Genomic DNA, 21,853 nt, shown 5'->3' on the forward strand with positions numbered 1-21,853 from the left:
AAGCAAATTAAGTCTTAAGTTATGTATTTGAGTCTTGTAGCTTTCATAATATTGCCAAAGTATTTTCTTTAGAAATGCTAGGGACATTGCAAAATTAATGCCACATCACCATTGTCTCTTTCATCTCTCTAAATTCCGTTTTTTCATTAATAATAATAATACTCCTTTTCAACTGCAAAAAAGATCGTGTTGCCTGACAACAATATCATCTTTTCGATTGCAACACCGTTCCGTTGGCTTTGTAATGAGGGTAACAAATTATATGCTTCACAGTATCATTTCAGTTGGTAAGGATTTCAGTAGTAATGGCTGTAACTTTACATAAACAAGAATAATCATATTTTAGACTCTTTAAAACTCAGTTATACTAGAAAAAGTGCTTACTCATCGTTGTGAACCTCGGAATCCAAGAAATCTTTATAAATGCAGAAGTAGCTTCATTTTAGGCATAATGGAATGCTAGATAGGCTTAAATGACGCTATGCGATGCAAGAGTCACTAAGCCTAGGCCTACGGAAAGATGTCGACGGTCGGTCGATAGATGACAAATATCTGCCGAGTGCTTGGTTTTATTTGAAAAAAAGGAAAAAAAAAGGGAATATTTCTTGCTTAGATAAGCTCCTGAGTTTAATCAGTAATGCTTGCTATGAGTGAAGAACTTTTAACAAACATTAGCAGTCTGGAAAACAAGATATAGAAAAAGAAAAGAAACGAAACATAGTACTACTGTAGCCTACTTTAAGAGAGAGTTCCAATTGGGCGGGAAGCCAGGTGCTGATGGCCGAGTCGTGAGTGCCCAGTGAAATGTAGAAGTCTTTCTTGACTGCGAACACGGGGCTTGGTATCACAGGGCTTCTGCGGAGAGCAAAATAAAAACCATATATATATATATATATATATATATATATATATATATATAAAACACACACACACACACACACACACACACACACACACACACACACACATATATATATTTCTCTATAGTTATATATATATATATATATATATATGTATATATATATGGATTGAGATTCGTGATTGATTCTCTCTTTAGGATTTCGAGGCTTTCTGTTTATTCTATCTCTCTCACTGTATATTTACTTATTTGTTTTTTCCACCTCATTAAGAATAAGTACTCACCTCTAGAGAGAGAGAGAGAGAGAGAGAGAGAGAGAGAGAGAGAGAGAGAGAGAGAGAGAGAGAGAGAAATGTGAACCAATAACCAATAAATTCAACTGAATACTTCCGATGAACCCGTGAAGACCTCACTTACGGAAATGGAGTAGGGAGCTTGCTCCTGTAGACCTCTGGCAGGGGCATCGTCCTGGGTCGAAGATACCAATCGAACCCTGTAACTGACCCGTTGTGGGGGACCTGGTACCTTCCCGTCCTTGGGTCAAAAGTTTCTACCATCGGCGCAACTATGGTTGTGTCGCTGAGTGCCAGCAATTCTGGTCAGTGGAAAATATTGGAGGTTGTGTTTAATATTTCTTAATTTATTTTGTTTTATTCTTCTTTAATTATTCCTTTCTAATGAATGCCATTTTGGAAGCCTGTTTTTCAACTCAATAGCCCTTATGGGCCTCCATAAGAACAGGGTTCATCTTCTGAATAATAATAATAATATGATAATAATAATAATCTTAATACAGAGGGCATTATGTCTGTCCGCCCGCCTGTCATTCAATCATGGCCAAACAGCTGGTCCGATGGGCATGAAACTTGGCAGGGTTATAGTGGGGACCCCTAAGATGGTTTATAATGGGGTTTTATCCTACCTCCCCCCCACTCTCCGAAGGGGGTGGGGGTGAGAAGGGATTCCCTGAAACAGAGCTGGGTCTGCCCGTGAAACGGGGTTGGTTATGCCCGTAGACTGAGTTACTTTACGCATTTATCATACATAATTTCTGTATATATATGTTTGCTTGCAGTAATAATAATAATAATAATAATAATAATAATAATAATAATAATAATAATAATAATAATAATAATAACAATATTTTAAGTGCAATTATTATTATTATTATTATTATTATTGTTATTATTATTATTAATTATTCAGAAGATGAACTCTATTCATATGGAACAGGCCCACAGGGGACCGCTGACTTGAAATTCAAACTTCCAAAGATGATAGTGTTTGTTGACAAGAAATACAGAAAGAAATCAGTCATCAGAAAAAATAGATTAACGAATAGATAAATAAATGGATAAAAATTTAAGTAAATGATTAAAGTACAAGGAAAATTGTTTCAGGGATTACCACTGGGGATGTTTTGTGCTTTGACCTCGAAACGCCAACTCACCCAGGAGGGGTCGCAGCCAGTCGGGAGTGAATCTGCTGTGGACGTCTACGAAGACCAGCTGATCAGCTGCCGTGTAGATCGGTGCCTTGCGACGCCCCTCCATGATGCCTCTCTCGGGTCCCGCCCGCACCAGGACTACCTCGTCGTATTCCTTCTCAAGGGCGGCCTCTATGTCCAACATGGGCAATGCTACGAAGACCAATTTATGGTAAAAAGGGAAAAAGGAGCCTCGTTTTTTCCTGCATGCTCGGGCTAATGACTGGATGGGTAACCAGGTGGCCCTACCCATGCCCTACCTCGCCCAGGTTCAAAGTGAAGGTAAATGATGCACATCTTTTTACTTTTAACAGTGTCTTCAGAAATTGCATCTATAATATTACTCTGTTTTTATTACCTTTATTCATCAGGGTATTATAGACATGATAGAAATTGTATCCAAAACATAAAAGTTCTACAGAAAGACCAAGAATCTGGCTAAGTGACATCTTGGAACAATATTAAGTCCTTGACTTTCCACGTCCAAATCTCGTGTTTCCTTTCGAATACAATTTATTTGTCATTACTTATTGATTATATTTAGCTTTTATATTCCTATCTACTTATATTCTTGCCGTTTATTAGTCAGCATTCTTATAATTCTTATAATGTTCATTTAGTTTAAATGAACATTTTAGTCTACGAGCCTCTCCAGGATAATGAGCATTGGAAGACCTTGTAGGGAAAATACTTTAGATTTATGAATAAATGGATGTAGTATGAAATTACTGTGAAACTGCGGAAACCATTAACAATCGGGTTATATTTTCAACCACCGTCTCTCTCCCTCTGCTGCCAAGCTTCGGAATTTCCTCTCTGTCTATCTCCATCAAGAGGCTGGAGGTCTGTCGCCGCCTTCGTGGTGCAGCGCCACCCCATATCCCCTCCCCCCGCCCCACGTATTTCTTTTATCTCCATCTCTTGCCTTCTTCAGGTAAGGCGCAGAGAGGGCTTAAGGAATCCTTCCCCTTGTTCTTTGTTCCTTAAGTAGATTATTAAAAAAAAGAAGGAATCACATGTGGGTACATGTCACAAACCTGACTTGCAAAATTATACCTAAGTTATGGTAATAATGTTCCTTGTGACCGTTACCTTATACTAAGGGAAATGAGATTCAAAATTAGAATATTCTGAGAAAACAAACAGAAAAAAAAAGGAATTAAAGCTCAGATCTTCACGGAAAAGATATGAAGTAATCAAAGGCCGCAAATTAATTGTGGATGAAGATGTAATTTATAGGTACACATGACTTCGACAACCGAGCAGGTTTTACATGATTTGTATAGTGTAAAAATGAGGATTCAGTTGCGACAACATATCAATTGTCCAACACCCCTCCCCCCGCAACACAACTTTTTTCCTCCAAGTTTTTATAACAGATGTTGGAAATGAGGCTATTAATAATATAAAATATATACTAAAAACAAACAAGTAAGAATATTGAAAATAATAAAGGATTAGACTATGTCATTTTCCATCAGTTTCGTGCTCAGATTACGTACGTAGGTGTTGATTCAAATTTTGACTGACGTATCCCATTGTTTTCATGCGAAGTCGGCAAACGCGAACGCTTGCAGCAGCTGCATGTGAGTTATTGTTATTTTTCTTGCATCTAAGCAGCACCCTTCCTTCATTTCTTACTCAGGATGGAAACACACGAAACCCATCACGACTGAAGCCAATCTGCCCAACTCGGTGGTTAAACTCGTGGACCTCCAGTAAAGTCTGTTTTTGATAACCATAAACTAGCTCTGGAAACCCTTCAAAAGGCAGCAAATGACTTTGGTTCATCTACAGCAGCAAGGGCCAGTGGTATTCGTAAATCTTTGTTAACAGGAAAGAGTGTCCTTGGGCTCCTTGCTTCTCTGCCTGTTCTACAACTCCTAGTATATCTTCATAGCAAGGCTCTTTAAGGTTCAAAAGTCCAGTTGATAGAGTACTGCTGCTGTCAAATTAGCGGAAGAAAATCTCAAATCCCTTCTCACAGAAAACAAATCGTAGGAAAATTTTGAAGTTGCACTAGAGAAAACTGAGGACCGTAAACTAGAACCGTTGACTCTCCCTCACAAGAGCAAGATTCCAAAGAGGCTTGATGATGGCTCTCAGGAATATACTCCCAGTAGTGCAGAGGAGTATTACAGAGTAGAATTCTTCAAAGTTGTTACTGATAGTGCCTCAAAGTATCTAAATAAGTATTTCACTTTATCTGATCTCACAATGTACCGCTACTCAATTGAAATGCTCTTAAATGGGTCATTCAAAGTCGGGCCAGTCAAGAAATATCCAGAACTTTCCGATTCCTTAAAGCAAGGAATTGATTTCTTCTATAATCAGTTCAATGGTGCATCTGTTGAGGACTACCAAAAGGCATTTGTAAATATGGTGCCAGAAGTTCTGAGTGTTCCTACGTACGCGACTGGCATTGGGTTTGTCCTGCCGGGATTTGCGCGCGCTCCAGTCCGCGTAGGTATTGCCCATACACACAGATTACTTGTTTTAGGCATATTTTGAGAGGCTGGTGTAAAGAGCAATAGATCAAAATGTCACCACGTGGGCACATATAATACATAGGGCAAAACTGCAGACTACTACCCCGGGGGGTAAAATTGTATATTACTACCGCGGGGGTAAAACTGCAGACTACTACCCCGTGGGGTAAAATTGTAGAGTACTACCGCGGGGGTAAAACTGCAGACTACTACCGCAGGGAACAAACCTGCAGACTACTGAAAGGTAAGCAAGCAATAAAACACGTGTCAAAATAGGTGGGTCAACCCAGTCGTCCAGCTAGTCCAGTTGAAGATGCTGAAAAGATGTGAGGACTTGCTAGTCTCGCCGGGTTTGTCATTCCCGTCCCCCCCCCCACCCTACACGATAAAGATTGGCCGGTTCATGCCAATCGTGGAAAATCAACGTGTCAGGCGGATACGTATATGGCTTGCTTTAGTCGCTCTCCAACAAGTTCATGTGAGGCTGAACGGTCATTCATCCCACTTAGGCGCATAAAAACTTGGCTGCGTTCCACCATGACTCAAAAACCGCTAAACCATCTTATGATCTATCATCTTCACCGAGAAAGTCTTACTGCACTTGACCCTCATCAATTGCAAAAATGCTTTAATCCCAAAGGGATTCCCACAAATGAATTGCCTCCATTCATCTCTATCTTACACCACTGCTTCTCTTTTCCTCCAACTATCTTATTCCTTGCAAAAGTTTCATTTCATGCAATCAACAATAAATTCATTCAGTATTTGTCCCCTTCTATACTTTCTCTTGCTTTTCCACCATAGCTGGTTCACTTACGGTAGATTCTTGTATGAGCCCTATGCTTGCGAAGCGTTTGTTTGGTGGCCGCTGATTGGCTGATACCAGGAGGTAGGCAGCCCCCAGCCAGTCAACGACCGCCAAACAAACGTCTCGTAGGCATAGGGCTCACCCAAAAATCTACCTGAAGTGAACCAACTATATCACTGTCACAAGTAGTACATTCTCATTCTTGTCATTCACTTATTTACTACCTCTTTTGCTACCATCCCTGACCTTCTATAGATATTAAAACCCATAAAAGTGTTTAATTGTTACAGAACATAAAATTTTAGACTCAATGGAGTCCTATAAATCCTATGAAATACTGTAACATAAAATAATAAGTTTATTTTCATCCTTATTGTTTATATTGTAAAAGTTTGTAATATTAAATACTGATCATAGTCTCTACAAGTTAAGTGGAACTATATTGAGGAGGATGTCACAGAAGACTTGAATCGCATTCTAGCCAATCTGTAAATTGTGGACTTATACATAAACTTGTTACCTGACTAATATTGATAATCACTCATCCTTAATATAATCCATATAGTCATATTTATATGATATTAAAATGCACCAAGTCATGCTCATTTTTAGAATGTTTCCCCACTTTCAGAGACCAGAAGAGAGATGACGCCCCTGTACTACTCAATGCTAGTCTTCAGCTTATTTTGCTTATCACTATTGTGGAACTACATTACCTTTTCGATGCGCATACTTTTGTAAAATTAAACGGGTACTGGGCTAGGCTAAACAATAAGCTACTTATCCTCTCCTATAGTAGCTTCCATTCTTTTCTTCCTAAAGAGTTTTATCACTATTAGCCCTTACGTCTAGTATTAGATTAGGTCGAGGCCAATTTTCACATGTGACTCAGTCGTCTCGTTAAACATATTTTATGAAAATAATGACTGTAATTTCTTGGTACAGTAAAGCTGGGTGAATTTCGCAATAGTCATGACAATTAAACAGTATTAAGAGAACGAGGGCTCCATTGTCACTTTTAAATCTGTAGACGCACACGTCATAGGAAATATGCCATTGTCTTGTTTATGCTACGTAATGCATTGTGTAAGATTTTAAAAGAAATCCCAGAAAACAGTTAGTTGAAATCTCTTATTTATGTTTTGTGACTGACACAGCAAGTAAACACCTTATATATGTTTTGTGACTGACACAGCAAGTAAACAGCTTAAAGACTTAACACTGACCAAGATGAGGTACTTGGAGGATGAGACTAAGCCTAAGAATCTTTGCTTTACTAATGATTTGACAGGTTACGGTCCCAAAGAACAATAATGATGATAATAGTTTACTGAAGTTATAGACTGTCTTAGGTGAGCTACAGTTAGATAATGAATCTCCATTCCCCACCCGCCACTACTCTGCTCGCCTCTCTCACTCTCCCCGTTTAATACGCAATACATTAATCAAATATTTCCTCCACCCTCTATCATAGGAATACACATCGAATTCTCAAAAGCAGGTCCATTGCATCTCTGTACCACTTACACCCTTTGCAGTTGCCCTTCATGAAGATAATTTCATAGATCATTTTCTTCCAGGTGTTGTCCATAATGGATCGAAGGACGTCGAGCAGGACTTCAAGAGGTTCATCACAGAATGGAACTACAATTGTGATTGGATCAATTCTACGAGTAAGTCTCAGTCTGCGACATCTGAGGAAGAGAAAGGTGAGGTATATGAAAGTAGCATTGAAAGCTAAGATTTAAGAGGATATAAATTTCTTTTAGCCAAACAACTTCAGGTCCCCTCATGGACTGCTTATTCATAAGCTGCGGATTTTAAACTCTTCCCATCGCCCTTCGGAAATTCGTTCTCACGGTACAGTAAGTTCCAGAAGTGAAGCGACAAATCTCAGAATTAATCGTACTTTTATAGAAACTCGTGGGATTGCCAGTTAGTGTATTTTATTCCAATTATTGTCATCCTATTTATCTGATAATACGTATCAGTGATTAACTGTATAAGCGCACAAAGTATTTCCCCAGTGAATGATCTATGTTAGTTCAGTAATTATTTATTAATAGAAAAAAAAGAATTTCCTCAAAGAGACATCTGCGGCTTCCAAAGTGTGATATTAAGTGTTCACCATGGAGTGGCAGCAGGAACCGTGTGCATAAGCATTGGCCTAATATTTGTAAATTAACTTTCTACTTTTATAGCATTATATCGAAAGTTATGATTTCTTTTGATAAAGCACAGAGAAGTTTAGTATATGATTAAATGAAATATAAATAAGACACAAGTTGGTGTAAAAAAAAAAAAAAAAAAAAAAAAAACGAAATCCAAGTTATGTGTGGGTTTAGCGTTGGTTAGCGTTGGTTACATGGTTAGGCCTATTTCAAGAATCAAGGAAACATATTTTCCAGCTTGTTAGTTAATAATTTCATGGAATTTCTCGATTGTCAAATTTTTGCATGCAGAATTGCGTTCAGGGTCGCACCAAACAAGTATTTTCGTAGGTTTCCACCTTTTTATTTTTTGTCATTGCATAAGTGAGACTTCTTGTCCATACGATCCGGAGTGTGAATATGCTTGGCGAGCATTATTTTAATTCGAGTATCCCCTGTTATGCTCTCTCTCTCTCTCTCTCTCTCTCTCTCTCTCTCTCTCTCTCTCTCTCTCTCTCTCTCTCTCTCTCTCTCAGGACGCTTTTATCTATCAGGAATAACCAGAGGTCTGCTTTAAGAATCGAGTACTAGGCCTATTGGTCATGCTCGGGTGCTTCTTTATATATATATATATATATCCCCAAAAACTCATAAATTTCTGTCATGCAATAATACTTGACTGGATCGAACTGATTACTGGTTGACAGTGGAAATATGAATTTGGGTGATATCACTCCCTTATGAAACGCCCACTTACGCAAATTCAGTCTTAAATTTCACGGTTGGGATATGATTCGAAGATTTGAGGTAAAAGGTTGAAGTGAAAAAGGTGGAGTTAGCATTGTGGGTAGAGGTAGAGGTAGAGGGGGGAAGGGGTGGTTGGGGTCTGTCGTCTCCCTACTTAACCAGATGGTGATTTTACGGTTGTTCTGGTTGCTTGCGACCGACTTTCTTATTTTTTATATAGCGAGTCTGTTTCCCAGGTGCAAGGACAGGTCCTGGTGTCAGTCCTGAAGGTTCTATCTTTGCCTAAATAACAGACAGTGGCCCTGCATTGTAAGCCTTGCAATGCCCGGAACTAGGCCTAGGCCCTAGTCACCTGAAGGTAGCAGCAGAGGTTAGAGCCTTTCTCGAAGATGGTGTTTTATGCTCGGTCCTAGAAGCTAGAATCAGAACTACCAACCACCCCCAACTTCATTGAATCTAGGTGCATTCATGGTTGATTATGTTTAATGTCGTGGGGAGATTTTCCCTTCACATTCTATTGATACTTGCATGGTTTTATGCATCTTCGCTAAAATAATTGATAATATACTATAATATTGAATATTTACATCCACATTGCTCGAAATATACATTGGTAATGTTGGTGATCCTGTGTTGAACGAGAATTTCAAATTGTTTCGTTTCTATAGCTTGAAGTAATTGCTATACTTTAAAATAATTACTATTACCGTAATTTTTTCTTATGATTGTTATAAATATCATAGATTTGATATTTGTGCATCATATGTTAGCTTTATTTTGCTTGATAGAGCTGTCACTGTAGAAAAAATATATATTTTTCAGCTACGAGTTGTAGTTGCCAGTTAGTGAATTACGAACGAAATTATCTGAAATTTGTCGCTTCAGTTTTGGAACTTACTGTACATGGCTCTACCCAGGCTCTACCAATCTTTCTCTCAATACGGTTCTGGTTTATATACCAGGGACCAATGTTCTTTCTATCCCCTTGTTTACTTTCACAGTTATGTTTGTGGATTTGGAAGCAGAAACTGTCCAGTATGTCAGAATTTTTGCCTCAGAAATAGTCTTGGAAGTGTCAGGCTATAGACCGAAGTGAGTCATGAGTCATACACTGAAGTTCCCCTTTTTGGAAGAGAGTCGAGTTTCTCAGCGTTTTCTTTAAGTAAGCGGCCACTTCTTTTGTAAGGAGGATTCTGTTCCTTCCCTGAATGAAATTGACTCAAAGTGTCGAGAAATATTTAATTCTGTTTTAGGGTTTACGGTTTTTTAAGAAAAACCCGGAACCATGTAAGCAACCAGACTGGGGTAGGTGGGAAATAGGGTTTACTTAGCCACCTCACTACTAGTAGAAGCAATCACATTGTCGAAACATAAAGGCAAAATTTACAGATACGTCACATTTTACAATAAACAACAAACTACGGTAAATAGTCTATAAAATCCCATAAATATGTCTAGCAACCTCGGCACAGACATCGTGCTTAGACACTTGCAACAGAAATTCAGTCTGGTGCAATGAGCAGTGGGTCCGCCCATTAAATCCGAGAGGTTTAATTTCCTTTTCTGATTGTTATCCTTCACAAGCAGGAGAGAGAGAGAGAGAGAGAGAGAGAGAGAGAGAGAGAGAGAGAGAGAGAGAGAGACGGGTGCTGGAAAGTTTAATGGTCTATAAGTTGTGGAGCAATGGTAAAGAAGTAAGTAAAACAAGCATCGGGTCACAGATATACCAAGATCTTTTCATAGAGAAGCATAATACTTTCGTTTAGGGCAAAATTCAAGGGAGTGGGTAATGGAAGAAAGCTAGAACAAAATAATGAAAACTAGTGAAGCTCGAGTAGGAAGGAAGCAGTCAAAGAAAGCAGATGCAGATGCAGGAACAAAATTTCAAAGCATGTCATTGGGTCTTTCATTTACTGATATAATTTCCTTAATTTTTAATTTTCACCGTCGACGGCTCGCACTTGAAACTCAGATAAAAAAAGCTTTATTTTGAGAATTTCCCTCTTCATATGAATTATATATCTCGTTCATTTCATTCCACGTAAATTAAAAAAAAGTTCACTTACGTTGCACGTGGTTCAATCAATGTCTATTGGGGTGAAGAAACAATTATCAGATGACTTTTGTTTCTAAAAACTACTATATCAAATTCGAACTTGATAAATATATCCATAATTCAGAATACTAGTTCGAAGACTTAACGTATGAATAATCCTGTAAATCGAATTTCTCTGTGAACTTTTATCGCAATAACTTTGTAGCACGATGAGTATATAAAGCAATTTAGGTGGTGTAATTCTTTTCAAGACATCCATGTACAGTAAGTTCCAAAACTGAAGCGACAAATTTCAGAGAATTTCGTTCGAAATTCACTAACTGGCAACTACAACTCGTAGCTGAAAAATATGATTTTTTTCTACAGTGAAAGCTCTATCAAGCAAAATAAAGGTAACATATGATGCACAAATATCAAATCTATGATATTTATAACAATCATAAGAAAAAATTACGGTAATAGTAATTATTTTAAAGTATAGCAATTACTTCAAACTATAGAAACGAAACAATTTGAAATTCTCGTTCAACACAGGATTACCAACATTACCAACGTATATTTCGAGCAATTTGGAAACAAATATTTAATATTATTGTGTATTATCAATTATTTTAGCGAAGATGCATAAAACAATGCAAGTATCAATAGAATGTGAAGGGAAAATCTCCGCGACATTAAACATAATCAATCATGAATGCACTAGATTCAATAAAGAAGTTGGGTGTGGTTGATAGTTCTTATTCTAGCTTCTAGGACCGAGCATAAAACACCATCTTCGAGAAAGGCTCTAACCGCTGCTGCTACCTTCAGGTGACTAGGACTAGTTCCGGGCATTGCAAGGCTTACAATGCAGGGGCACTGTCTGTTATTTAAGCAAAGATAGAACCTTCAGGACCGATACCATCCTTGCACCTGGGAAACAGACTCGCTATACAAAAAATAAGAAAGACGGTCGCAAGCAACCGAACACCCGTAAATATCACCACCTGGTTAAGTAGGGAGACGACAGACCCCAACCACCCCTCCCCCTCTACCTCTACCCACAATATTAACTCCACCTTTTTTACCTCAAATCATCGAATCATATCCCAACCGTGAAATTTAAGACTGAATTTACGTAAGTGGACGTATCATAAGAGAGTGATAACACCCAAATTCATATTTCCACGGACAACCAGTAATCAGTTCAATCCAGTCAAGCATTGTTGTATAACAGAAATTTGTTATGAGTTTTTTGGGGATATATATATATAATATATAGATATATCTATATATATATATATATATATAAAAGATCACCCGAGCATGACCAATAGGCCTAGTGCTTGATTCTTAAAAACAGAAACTCTGGCTATTCCTGACTAGATAAAAAGGACCTGGGAGAGAGAGAGAGAGAGAGAGAGAGACGAGAGGAGAGAGAGAGAGAGAGAGCATAACAGGAGATACTCGAATTAAAATAGTGCTCGCCAAGCATATTCACACTCCGGATCGTATGGACAAGAATAGTCTCACTTATGCACTGAAAAAAAAAGGTGGAAACCTACGAAAATACTTGTTTGGTGCGACCCTGAACGCAATTCCACGTGCAAAAGTGTGCACAATTGAGAAATTCGATGAAATTATTAACTAACAAGCTGGGAAATATATTTCCTTGATTCTTGACATAGGCGTAACCATGTATCCAATGCTAAACGCGCATATAACTTGGATTTCGTCTTATTTATATTTCATTTAATCAGATGCTAAACTTCTCTGTGCTTTATCAAAAGAAAACATAATAACTTTCGATATAACGCTATAAAAGTAGAAAGTTAATTTACAAATATTAGGCTTATGCACTCGGTTCCTGCTGCCACTCTATGGTGAACACTTGATATCACACTTTGAGACCCGCAGATGTTTCTTTGGGGAATTTTTTTTTTCCTTTTAATAAACAATTATTGAACTAACACTGATCATTCACTGGGGAAATACTTTGTGCGCTTATACAGTTAATCGCTGATACGTATTATCAGATAGATAGGATGACAATAATTGGAATAAGATATACTAACTGGCAACCCCATGAGTTTCTAAAGAAGTACGATCAATTCTGAGATTTGTCGCTTCACTTCTGGAACTTACTGTACTTCATCGTTCAATTATTTACATACAGACACGTACATACATGTATGTATGTATGTAAGTGTAATGGCACATCGATGAACCTTAATTGTTCTATATTATGGTGATAATAACTGGAACTAGTTATTGTAGCGGATGAAAAGAGAGTTAGCGGAGCATTATTTTGGCGGGCCAGGTACTTCTCTCGTATCGGCCGGGAGAGACGAAAGACGTGTTCAAAAATGATTGTGATTATTTGTGTTAGTGAAAATTCAACTGAAAATGGTGTGTCAGTGTGAATGTGGCGTTTATATTCAATCTTAAAAACCTAAACCTGGTTTCCCCGCCATGAAGGTAAGTGGTCTATATAATTTTTCTTTATTAGTGAGATTATCACTGCAGGTATTCACGTAGTATGAAGCCATTTTTAAACTTCAGACGGAAATTATTGTATTCGCTTGTATTTTTTTTTTTTGACAGAGAGAGTTTTGACTGTAGATCGTGGAACAAACTGGCTGGAACAACTTGAAGATGGGGAAACAATCCTACGAAGCTGGGATGCCGTGCAGCCATGGAAGGTAAGTGCATGCTTCTAGCAGGTGCTTGGTCGTTTACCATTTGTTCTTCTATTAATCGCCATGTTGTGACATATCATATCCTATTATTGTACTGCAGAAGGAAATTTTGTTTGATTCATTTCTGCGGAGCGATGCCTCGGCATGGGAAAGACTTCGAAGCTATCGAAAAGTTTTGAAACTAGGCCTATCTATGATGTGACGTCAGAACGCAAGAGCTGAGGTTTTAGTGATGGATAAGTCAAGTAGCTTGTGTTGTTGTGTCGGCCACCTTAATGAACTGGAATTTGATTTATGACGTTGTTAATGGATATTATTGAAGCGAATGTACGTACTTCTGTCATGCTCTGTAAGTAGGTAATACAAGTATATAGTCTTGCTGTTGGCATTGGGTAATGTTCAATTATAGGCCTAGGCCTAGTGTACCGTTTAGTCTACATAGTTCAGTCTCGTATATGCACCGAACATATCTAGGAAAATGATGAAAACCAGTTGATGTGCGATGTTTGTAGGCCTATGCTTGTTTCGCTAATGTTCATGACCCACTGTTTTCACCTTTTACTTCCTTTGGCCTAACACTGGGATGGGATAGGGCTTGGCGAGTATCTAGCGCAGTTGCCGGATTTTTACACCTCCGATTTTTGTACTTTTAACCTTGTATAGCCAGTGTATAGTGTATGCAGTTCGACGTCCACTATTTAAAAGGCTTATTCCCATTTATTTTGCATAGTCGAAAATGTTGTAGTTATTGCTCTATTTGAATTGTTCATAATATTCAGTAGTTTTGTTGTAACAAATTTAATAAACTGTGGTCTTGGTGATTGGGTGGTGGTTTGGAAAGGTAAAGATGGAAAGGGGTTGGTTTACCTAGGCTGTTATTTGCGAAGGTATGCCAAGTCAAGTCACTGCATAATTGCAGCAGCTGCCAGGAATACAGGGAATGGCAATGAGTGAAATTATTAAATAGAGCGAGAAGATTGACTTCTAATGCATTCTGTGAAGTTGCTGCTGTTAGTACATCTAGGCACAAGTCTATCGAAAGTAAAGCAATAGGTGGAGGGGGGGGGGGGGTGAGTGGGCGCCAAATGAGTTGAGTAAGCAAAGTTATGGTAAATTCAGGGGTCATTTTGTTATGGGTGTGGAGACCTACATATGCTGCGTTATAGTAAGGACAGTAAACCAGTTGTGTGCTTCCAGTGTAGTATGGTGGGTCCTATTTCAACTCAATGTGATTCTTGAAACTAAAAAAGGTATACATGTGCGGCGAAAGCCTCCCCCTAAGAGGCGTACCCCGTATAGGGGTAGTACCATCAGTGCACCTCACGGGGTGCACTGTAGGCCTTACTAAAGGTTCTTTTCAGCGTCCCTTCGGCCCCTAGTGACAACCCCTTTCATTCCTTTTACTGTACCAACTTTCACATTATCATTCTTCCATCTTGTTAACCACCCTCTCCTAACAATTATTTCATAATGCAACTGCGGGGATTTCCTCCCATGGACGCCCACAGCATATTTTCAAATGGTGGGTTGGCGTTGGGGGTGGGGGTGGAGGTTGGGTGTCGGTAAATCTTAATACATACTTGGATAGTTACCGGTTTTAATTAAGCAAACACTTCTGACCCTTTGAACTAGTAAGTTAATTCCTAAAGCTGTATCAGTGCCTGAATTTCTTTAATGAATGAAGCAGTCATATATATATGTATATATATATATTATATATATATATATTATATGTATATGTTATATGTATATGATATATATATATATATCATATAATATTATTATATATATATATATAATAATATATATATATATTATGCAGTGGAACTGCGATGGCAATTATTTAAGTGAATTAAGATGCGATATAGTGCCTGTACATGCGAGCCCTATGTTTCCTCCTCTTACATCTTTCAGACCTACCTACCTCTCCTTTTCCTTTCCACCGTTGAATGACCTTATAGGTCCCAGTTGGCCTTTGGCCTAAACTCCATATTCCATTCCGTTCCTCAGAGGTGTAACGATGCCCCATTCGAGGTTACCATACATTAAATTGAAAGTGAATGGGTATTCTGTGGTGGGCTTGGTGGACTTAAGTTGTTCTACTACTGTAACTGCTTTGGTGGTTGAGAAACCAATTGACAATATTGAGTTAACTTTGGACATAAATGCAATCATTAGAAATATTTATACTTATTTCCATGTACCTGATTTTTCTTTTGGAGACGATGGCTCTCGAAGGTGCAACGATTGTGGTTTTAGGGATTTATTTTGGGATGATGTTGTTAGCCTCACTCCCCTCCCCCTGCATGTTAAAGGGGCGCATGGGCCAATGACATATTGGCAGTCGCCTATGCAAATGCTGACCAGATCAATTTATTGTGTGTATACATAATATATATTATATATACACGTGTGTGGGTGGAGTTTCTATAAAGATACAGTCGCTTTTACCCGGTCTTATCTTTCGCTCGCAACGATCCTCCGTTGAACACTTGCCTCAGATTATTTGAGTAACGCTTCAACAGCTGTCTGAGACACCTGCCTCCTTCATCTCGGATTGAGGAATACTCATTCTTTTCTGTTGTTGAGCTTTTGGACCCTTTGAAAGTCACATAGAAATATTGTACGTTATGAATGACAATAATAGGTTATCCACCGTGTAATTTCGTAACAGAGTAATAAACCTGTAGATCTTCCACATCACTTCTTTGCTGTTTTATACATCATTTTTCAACTCCCCGTTCCCTAATCGGTAATTCCGACAAAACCGGATTGTATAAAATGAATGTTTTTGATAAAAATGATGTAGAAGTTTTCCGCACGGAGGTTCATACTCGATTCAGTAGTTGAAGGATGAATATAGCTATGACTGATGTTTCGCTTTTCTCTAGAGGTTTCTTATGACAGGGAAAGGAAATCTGATTTTGCTTGTTTATATATATATATATATATATATATATATATATATATATATATATATATATATATTTACACTTTAATTTCCCGTTGTTTTTTTTTCTACCAAATGGGTATCGCAGCTACAGTACATTGCTTTGTAAATTAATGAGGGTATTGGCGGTTTTCATGTGGATGTCTGTACGTCTTCAATAATAATAATAATAATAATAATAATAATAATAATAATAATAATAATTACTTACGATGGATCTCTCCTTTCTTCGTCCGCAACTGGCCCATTGATGCCTTGGGCTTCTTCAGGGACTTGTAATTGTTCTTCCTCCTCTCTGTCTTGACCACTCTCGCCACCCTCCTCACCAATATTGTTGGCACCGAATGTTTCTCTCAATTCCATCCTACTACGAAGGAAATGTAGGAATAAGAACATGAAAAACACCTGGAACAAGTGTGTTTTGCATTTTCTTCGCATCACACGCATTTCCAAACGCTTCTGGGCAATGGATGTGCAGAACTAATAATAAAACTCTCTCTGAATATTGTGCATAAGATTGCTCAAGTCATGATCTTGACAGTAATCTTGCAACGATGGGTTTTCTTATTAAAATTTGGTTGTATACTTTTCGCACTACACATCGGATTACAGCAGATAACAGACGTCGAAATGATAGCAATAGCAGAAACCCGGCACTAATATAGAAAGACGCATGCAGTTGTTCCTTAGTCAGCCCACGGGATACATCTGTAGATAAACACGGAGATGTCTACCCTTCACCTGGGAAACAAGTTTCAGGTGTCACCACGTACGCAGTCATTCTATCATTCAGAAATCTCTTTAATGTATCACCTTGGAAAACTTGATGTGGAATTGAAGTCGAAAGCACATTTATCTTACATTTTCCCCTAATTTTATTACCTTTTGTAAAATGTAGGGTAAATTGTGATACATTAAAAATAATCGATGATTATCGATTTTCCCTTTTGTTTACAAATGAAAGCTATGACAAAACACTTGCTGTACTGGCGTCATTGCCTTGCTCTTTAATAGGACATATGTTAACAGTGTCTTGTCTTGACAGTGCGCAAACAAATTTCTGTTATACGGAGAGCGGCTTCCATAATTAACTTCTTTTTTTTTTGGTCCAACTGAACTGTACAACTCCGGTGAATGAGTGTGACGTCATACTTTCAAGCGACTCTTGACGTAGAAATGAACCCAAGGCTGGTAATGTGAATATTTTGGATTCATTCTATTAAGAAAATGGTATTTGGGAAACCTTACTTATACAGACAAAATTTTGTACATGGACAATGAGTCCGATATAAATATGAAGGAACTACTCAGAAAAACACGGCATGTGTTCCACCTATAAACCCACCTATAGACTACAGGAAACAGACTTAGGTCGGGTATTCACGCACAGGTTTACCTGTCAGTCTCCCTGTCAGTTCATCGAAACACGTGAAAACGTACGTGTGGACGATAATTTGTGGGCGGAGCCAGTCCACTCATCAGAACTGATGAAACTACCTAAAGTTCTTTCGACCGACTGACAGATGATCACACATGTGGACGGGTAACCAACGATTTTATGACAGTTCACCGCTGGATTTCCCCTGGGAAGGATCTCTGCGCGGACCAGAATATGAATAAACTATGTATAGGCCTAATTAATTTCATTGTTAGATCCTGCAGCGCTATTTGTAGACCGTTGTGAGTCCAAATCCTATGATAAAAACTATTTCCAATGTGATGAATACAGTTTGGTGTATGCCTAGGCTTCATATGTAACTGAACCAACCCCCAGGTCTAATTCAACCTTATTGGCGAGAAATGAGGGGGGAGGATTGCCCTGTTTTATAATGATTTGTTATCGTAACCATTTTGTAGGCTATACTCCTTTCCAAATTGAAATTCTTGAGTTACTTAAACAGGAGTTTGTGTACCTCTCCCAGTACATCTTTCAAAAGATTCAATGTTTATTGTTAAAACAGGAACTTTAGAACTCTCCCTGTGTTAGTTTTCCCGGACGTGTGCCTTTCGAACCGTAAGAGTCGAATTTGCTGCTTTACTGCCTTGTGCTCATAGACTTTAGGCCTAATCAGTGGAATGGATATTCCTTTCCATCGGCCTCTATTTCGTGATAATTAACCTATAAAACAGATTCAGAACAAATCTAACTGTCCCGGGGACTTCATGGTATTTTCATCGACTCCTTTTGACAATTATTCACAAGAGTTCGACAACTACAATAGCTTTATTATTAATGAACCTTTTAGTGTGTGATTAAGTTTTGAGAAATTTCACACTAATTCTACTCTTTGAAGAGTGTCTTAAATAGAAGTTTCAAGCCGTAAATGATCTTAAATTCCAATGAAATTTTGTTAGCTTTCATTCACTTAGTCATTGATTTTACTCATTATATTGGATATGAAGAGTTGAGACCTATTAATAGAATAGTTGTGATTGGAACACCAGGGTTACGCTACAATTATTCACGTGTCCTCTTCATGGCTAGTTACGTCAAATAGAATTTTGTTGCCAACAGTTGTTCTAACAATGTTGTGACACAGCGTGTTCGTGTTTCTCTAACAGATCTGATGTGGTGCCCTCTTTAAAAAAGTTTCTTTATGAACATTGAAATGTCTGTAACGTCATGGAAAGCAACAAGGGTTTTATCCAATTTTTATCAAACAGTTTCAGAAGATCACTGTATTGTATATCCGTCATTAATGAACTTAAAAGGAACTGATGCTGGCTTCCATATGATAAGTTTGGTTGCTATTCCTGTTTTATATAATTTTCCATAAAACAGGATACTTACGTTATCTGAACTATGCTAAGTTGAATTCCAAGAAATATATATTTGCTCAGTTGCATTTCTAAGCACAGCATTTTCGAGAAGAGCAGTAAATATGAACGTTTTAATGGACTGATCATATGAATGAATAGGAGATTTATATGAGCCCTGCCCTTTCAGGACTCCTTTCGGATTTAAAGTCCATCCGTGGGGAGAAAGATGGTTCATCATGCTTCACCTCGTGTTCTCCGCCCGCGCCCCCCCCTCCCCACCCCCCCTAAAAAAAGAGAAAGGAACAAAGTTGACCCCAAAGGATGAAATGAAAAACCACAACTCTTGTCGGTCCAACAGTTCACTTTTATTTTTATTTTTCCCTTTTGTTTATTGGCTACATACAGTACACACACGCTCAGGGGGACGAAACTACGACACACAGAGGGGGAGGGAAAATACCCTTGTAGAGTCAGTCACACTCTAACTCCCTTCCCGACAACTCATCACACTGCATTCTCTCCTCAGTGTCTGACATCCATTCTTCATCGTTACTGCTCTCATCCGTCGCTGTCTCGACCGCGGGCCAACTCGGCTTCTCCTTCTCCTCCTCCTTCTTCGGAAGAAGAAGAAGAAGAGCGGGCTGCCCGAGTGGAGAAAGAGGATGAGGGCCAGTTATCATTATGATTTGACCTGGGATGAGAGGAAAAAGGGGTTCATGGAAGTTGGTATCAAAGAAAACTGGAATTCGGTTAACAGCGAGCTCTAAGGCCAAGACTACAGCAAACGGAAATTTTCTCTTAAGAACTTTTCTGGATTTTTAAAACTGAATTCTTTTGTTAGGACTTACAAGTGACTTTTACATGTGATTATCATAGTTTTCGCAATACTTTCTGATGGCTACAAATTTCATCTTTCCCGATATTGTCTTTTTGAATTGAATCTTTAAGGTGTGTATGGGACATTCTGAGGAGAAATATCTGGAGAGATGTCATTTTAGAAGTATTTTGAATTGAATGAATTGAGGAAGTGATATAGCCACGCCCCCATTTGCACAGAAGATAGGAATTTGTTTACAATGTGTAAATGACCACACTTACAAGATACTTTCACTGTACACATGATGTTTACAAAATTCATCCCTTGAGATGATAATAAATCTTCCGAGGAAAATAAATAGTATTTCTTAATATCTTAAAAGACTCTACAACAAACTTGTAAACGCTGAACACGGGAGAACGATTGTGGAGACATTCATTGGATAGTTACAGTACATACCGCTTGTGAAGAAGAAGACACTTTGAACTATATACATTGTTTTAGTCTAAGTCTACCCTTAACCCTAATGACTAGACATTGCACTCGCCCGACCTGGTCGCCCTGTCAAGAGACCGCTCGTTTACATACCGTCGGTGAGATGATGATGATGAAAGAGAATAAACTCACTCTAAAATTTCATTCCTGTAAGCTTGAAGACTTGAGTATTGCTGGCCATTCTCTCTCTCTCTCTCTCTCTCTCTCTCTCTCTCTCTCTCTCTCTCTCTCTCTCTCTCTCTCTCACTCAGACATACGCAAAGCAGGCATATAATTTCTACCACACAAGTCCTGCCATCCTTCCACTTCTAATGTTTTTAAATTTTTAAAGTACATGCTCACACATTTGTCTCCATTCATTCCTGTAATGATTCTGTTCCACGAATGACACCAAGTGTTTAATCTTCCACACCGTAGTATGCAAACGAGTATCTCTATGGCGACAGGAGAAAAAAACAACAAAGAAACATGCCTCAAGGCAAATAAAAACATAAAGGTAATCAAGTCCATGGGTTACGTCAGGTAAGTGTTCAAGTCAGCTGATAACATTTACGCAGAATGGCTATTACTTTAAGGGTAGTTAATTTACATAAAAATCCCCAACGTCATTGGCATCTTTGACTTTGGACTGACATGGGGTTATTAATTATATCATATTAATATAATGTATATATATATATATATATATTTATATAATATATATTATAATATTATAATTATATTATAATATATTATATAAATAATATATATAGATATATATATATATATTATATATATATTATATTATATAAATTACAAGTATACAAAATTCCATAATATCTTTTAAGTTATCGGCTGGTTTCAATCCACCTAGTAACCCTTTGGAACCTCGACTACTCTATACGAGAATTATAGCTTGATTTCAAGAACGCAACACACGGTTTTGTTTACTTTTTCCAAAAAAAGATTATCTTTAACTTTTATTTTTGCGTGGTAGATTCCACCCGAGGCTAGACTTCACAATCAAGATTGGTCTTGTGGTCCACCTCGGAGATATATGTTTATATATATTTATATATAAGTATTTACACAATAGATATTTTCATTTTGTCTCATTCTCTTAGAATTCAGTTATTTTATCTTATGTCGATAAAGTTTGGTCCATTCCTTTCAAACAATTCTCACCGGAAAGAATTTCGTTCCCTATCTGTGCTCCGAAATCCTTTCCCGTTTTCTTCTAAAGGCAAAGGACCAAATGCTTTACACTTTACAAGTATCATACATGGAAGCAAGATGCTCTCAACCGAACAGAAGAACTCTTGTTGAGTTTCGGGTCGTTGGTGGGATGTTGGAGATGTCCGGGATCCTGCGGTTGATTGCACGATTGCTGACTGATCTCCCTTCAGGAAAAGAAGCTGCTGAAGAAGTTGTGTTACAGTAGTGGTGACAGAGGAAGAAGTGATGGAATACACATGAATCTTTTTGGACAGGAAACAAGAAGATGTAAGACCACAACACTGTCTTCCTGAAGACAATGTTGTGCAGTATGAAGCTAATTGCCGTGAGTCCAGAGTGA

At 38.1% G+C, this 21,853-nt stretch overlaps 1 protein-coding gene and 1 long non-coding RNA gene across 2 annotated transcripts in view; one reads left to right on the plus strand and one right to left on the minus strand.

Moving 5' to 3' along the window:
- The window catches only part of LOC135208587 (N-acetylgalactosaminyltransferase 6-like), a 32,216-nt gene extending 15,237 nt beyond the window's left edge, over window positions 1-16,979 (minus strand). The window contains exons 1-5 of the mRNA XM_064240939.1: window positions 16,438-16,979; window positions 7,173-7,339; window positions 2,313-2,501; window positions 1,277-1,454; window positions 738-855 (exon numbers count right to left, since the gene is read on the minus strand). Coding sequence (XP_064097009.1) covers window positions 738-855; window positions 1,277-1,454; window positions 2,313-2,501; window positions 7,173-7,339; window positions 16,438-16,673 — 888 coding nt within the window. The 5' untranslated portion in view covers window positions 16,674-16,979. The remainder of the gene's footprint in view (window positions 1-737; window positions 856-1,276; window positions 1,455-2,312; window positions 2,502-7,172; window positions 7,340-16,437) is intronic.
- Window positions 12,921-21,853, plus strand: part of LOC135208588 (uncharacterized) — a 123,109-nt gene continuing 114,176 nt past the window's right edge. The window contains exons 1-2 of the long non-coding RNA XR_010313192.1: window positions 12,921-13,055; window positions 13,182-13,279. This is a non-coding gene — a long non-coding RNA (uncharacterized LOC135208588). The remainder of the gene's footprint in view (window positions 13,056-13,181; window positions 13,280-21,853) is intronic.

Source organism: Macrobrachium nipponense, chromosome 35 (genome assembly GCF_015104395.2).
Source record: "Macrobrachium nipponense isolate FS-2020 chromosome 35, ASM1510439v2, whole genome shotgun sequence".
Lineage (NCBI taxonomy): Eukaryota > Metazoa > Arthropoda > Malacostraca > Decapoda > Palaemonidae > Macrobrachium > Macrobrachium nipponense.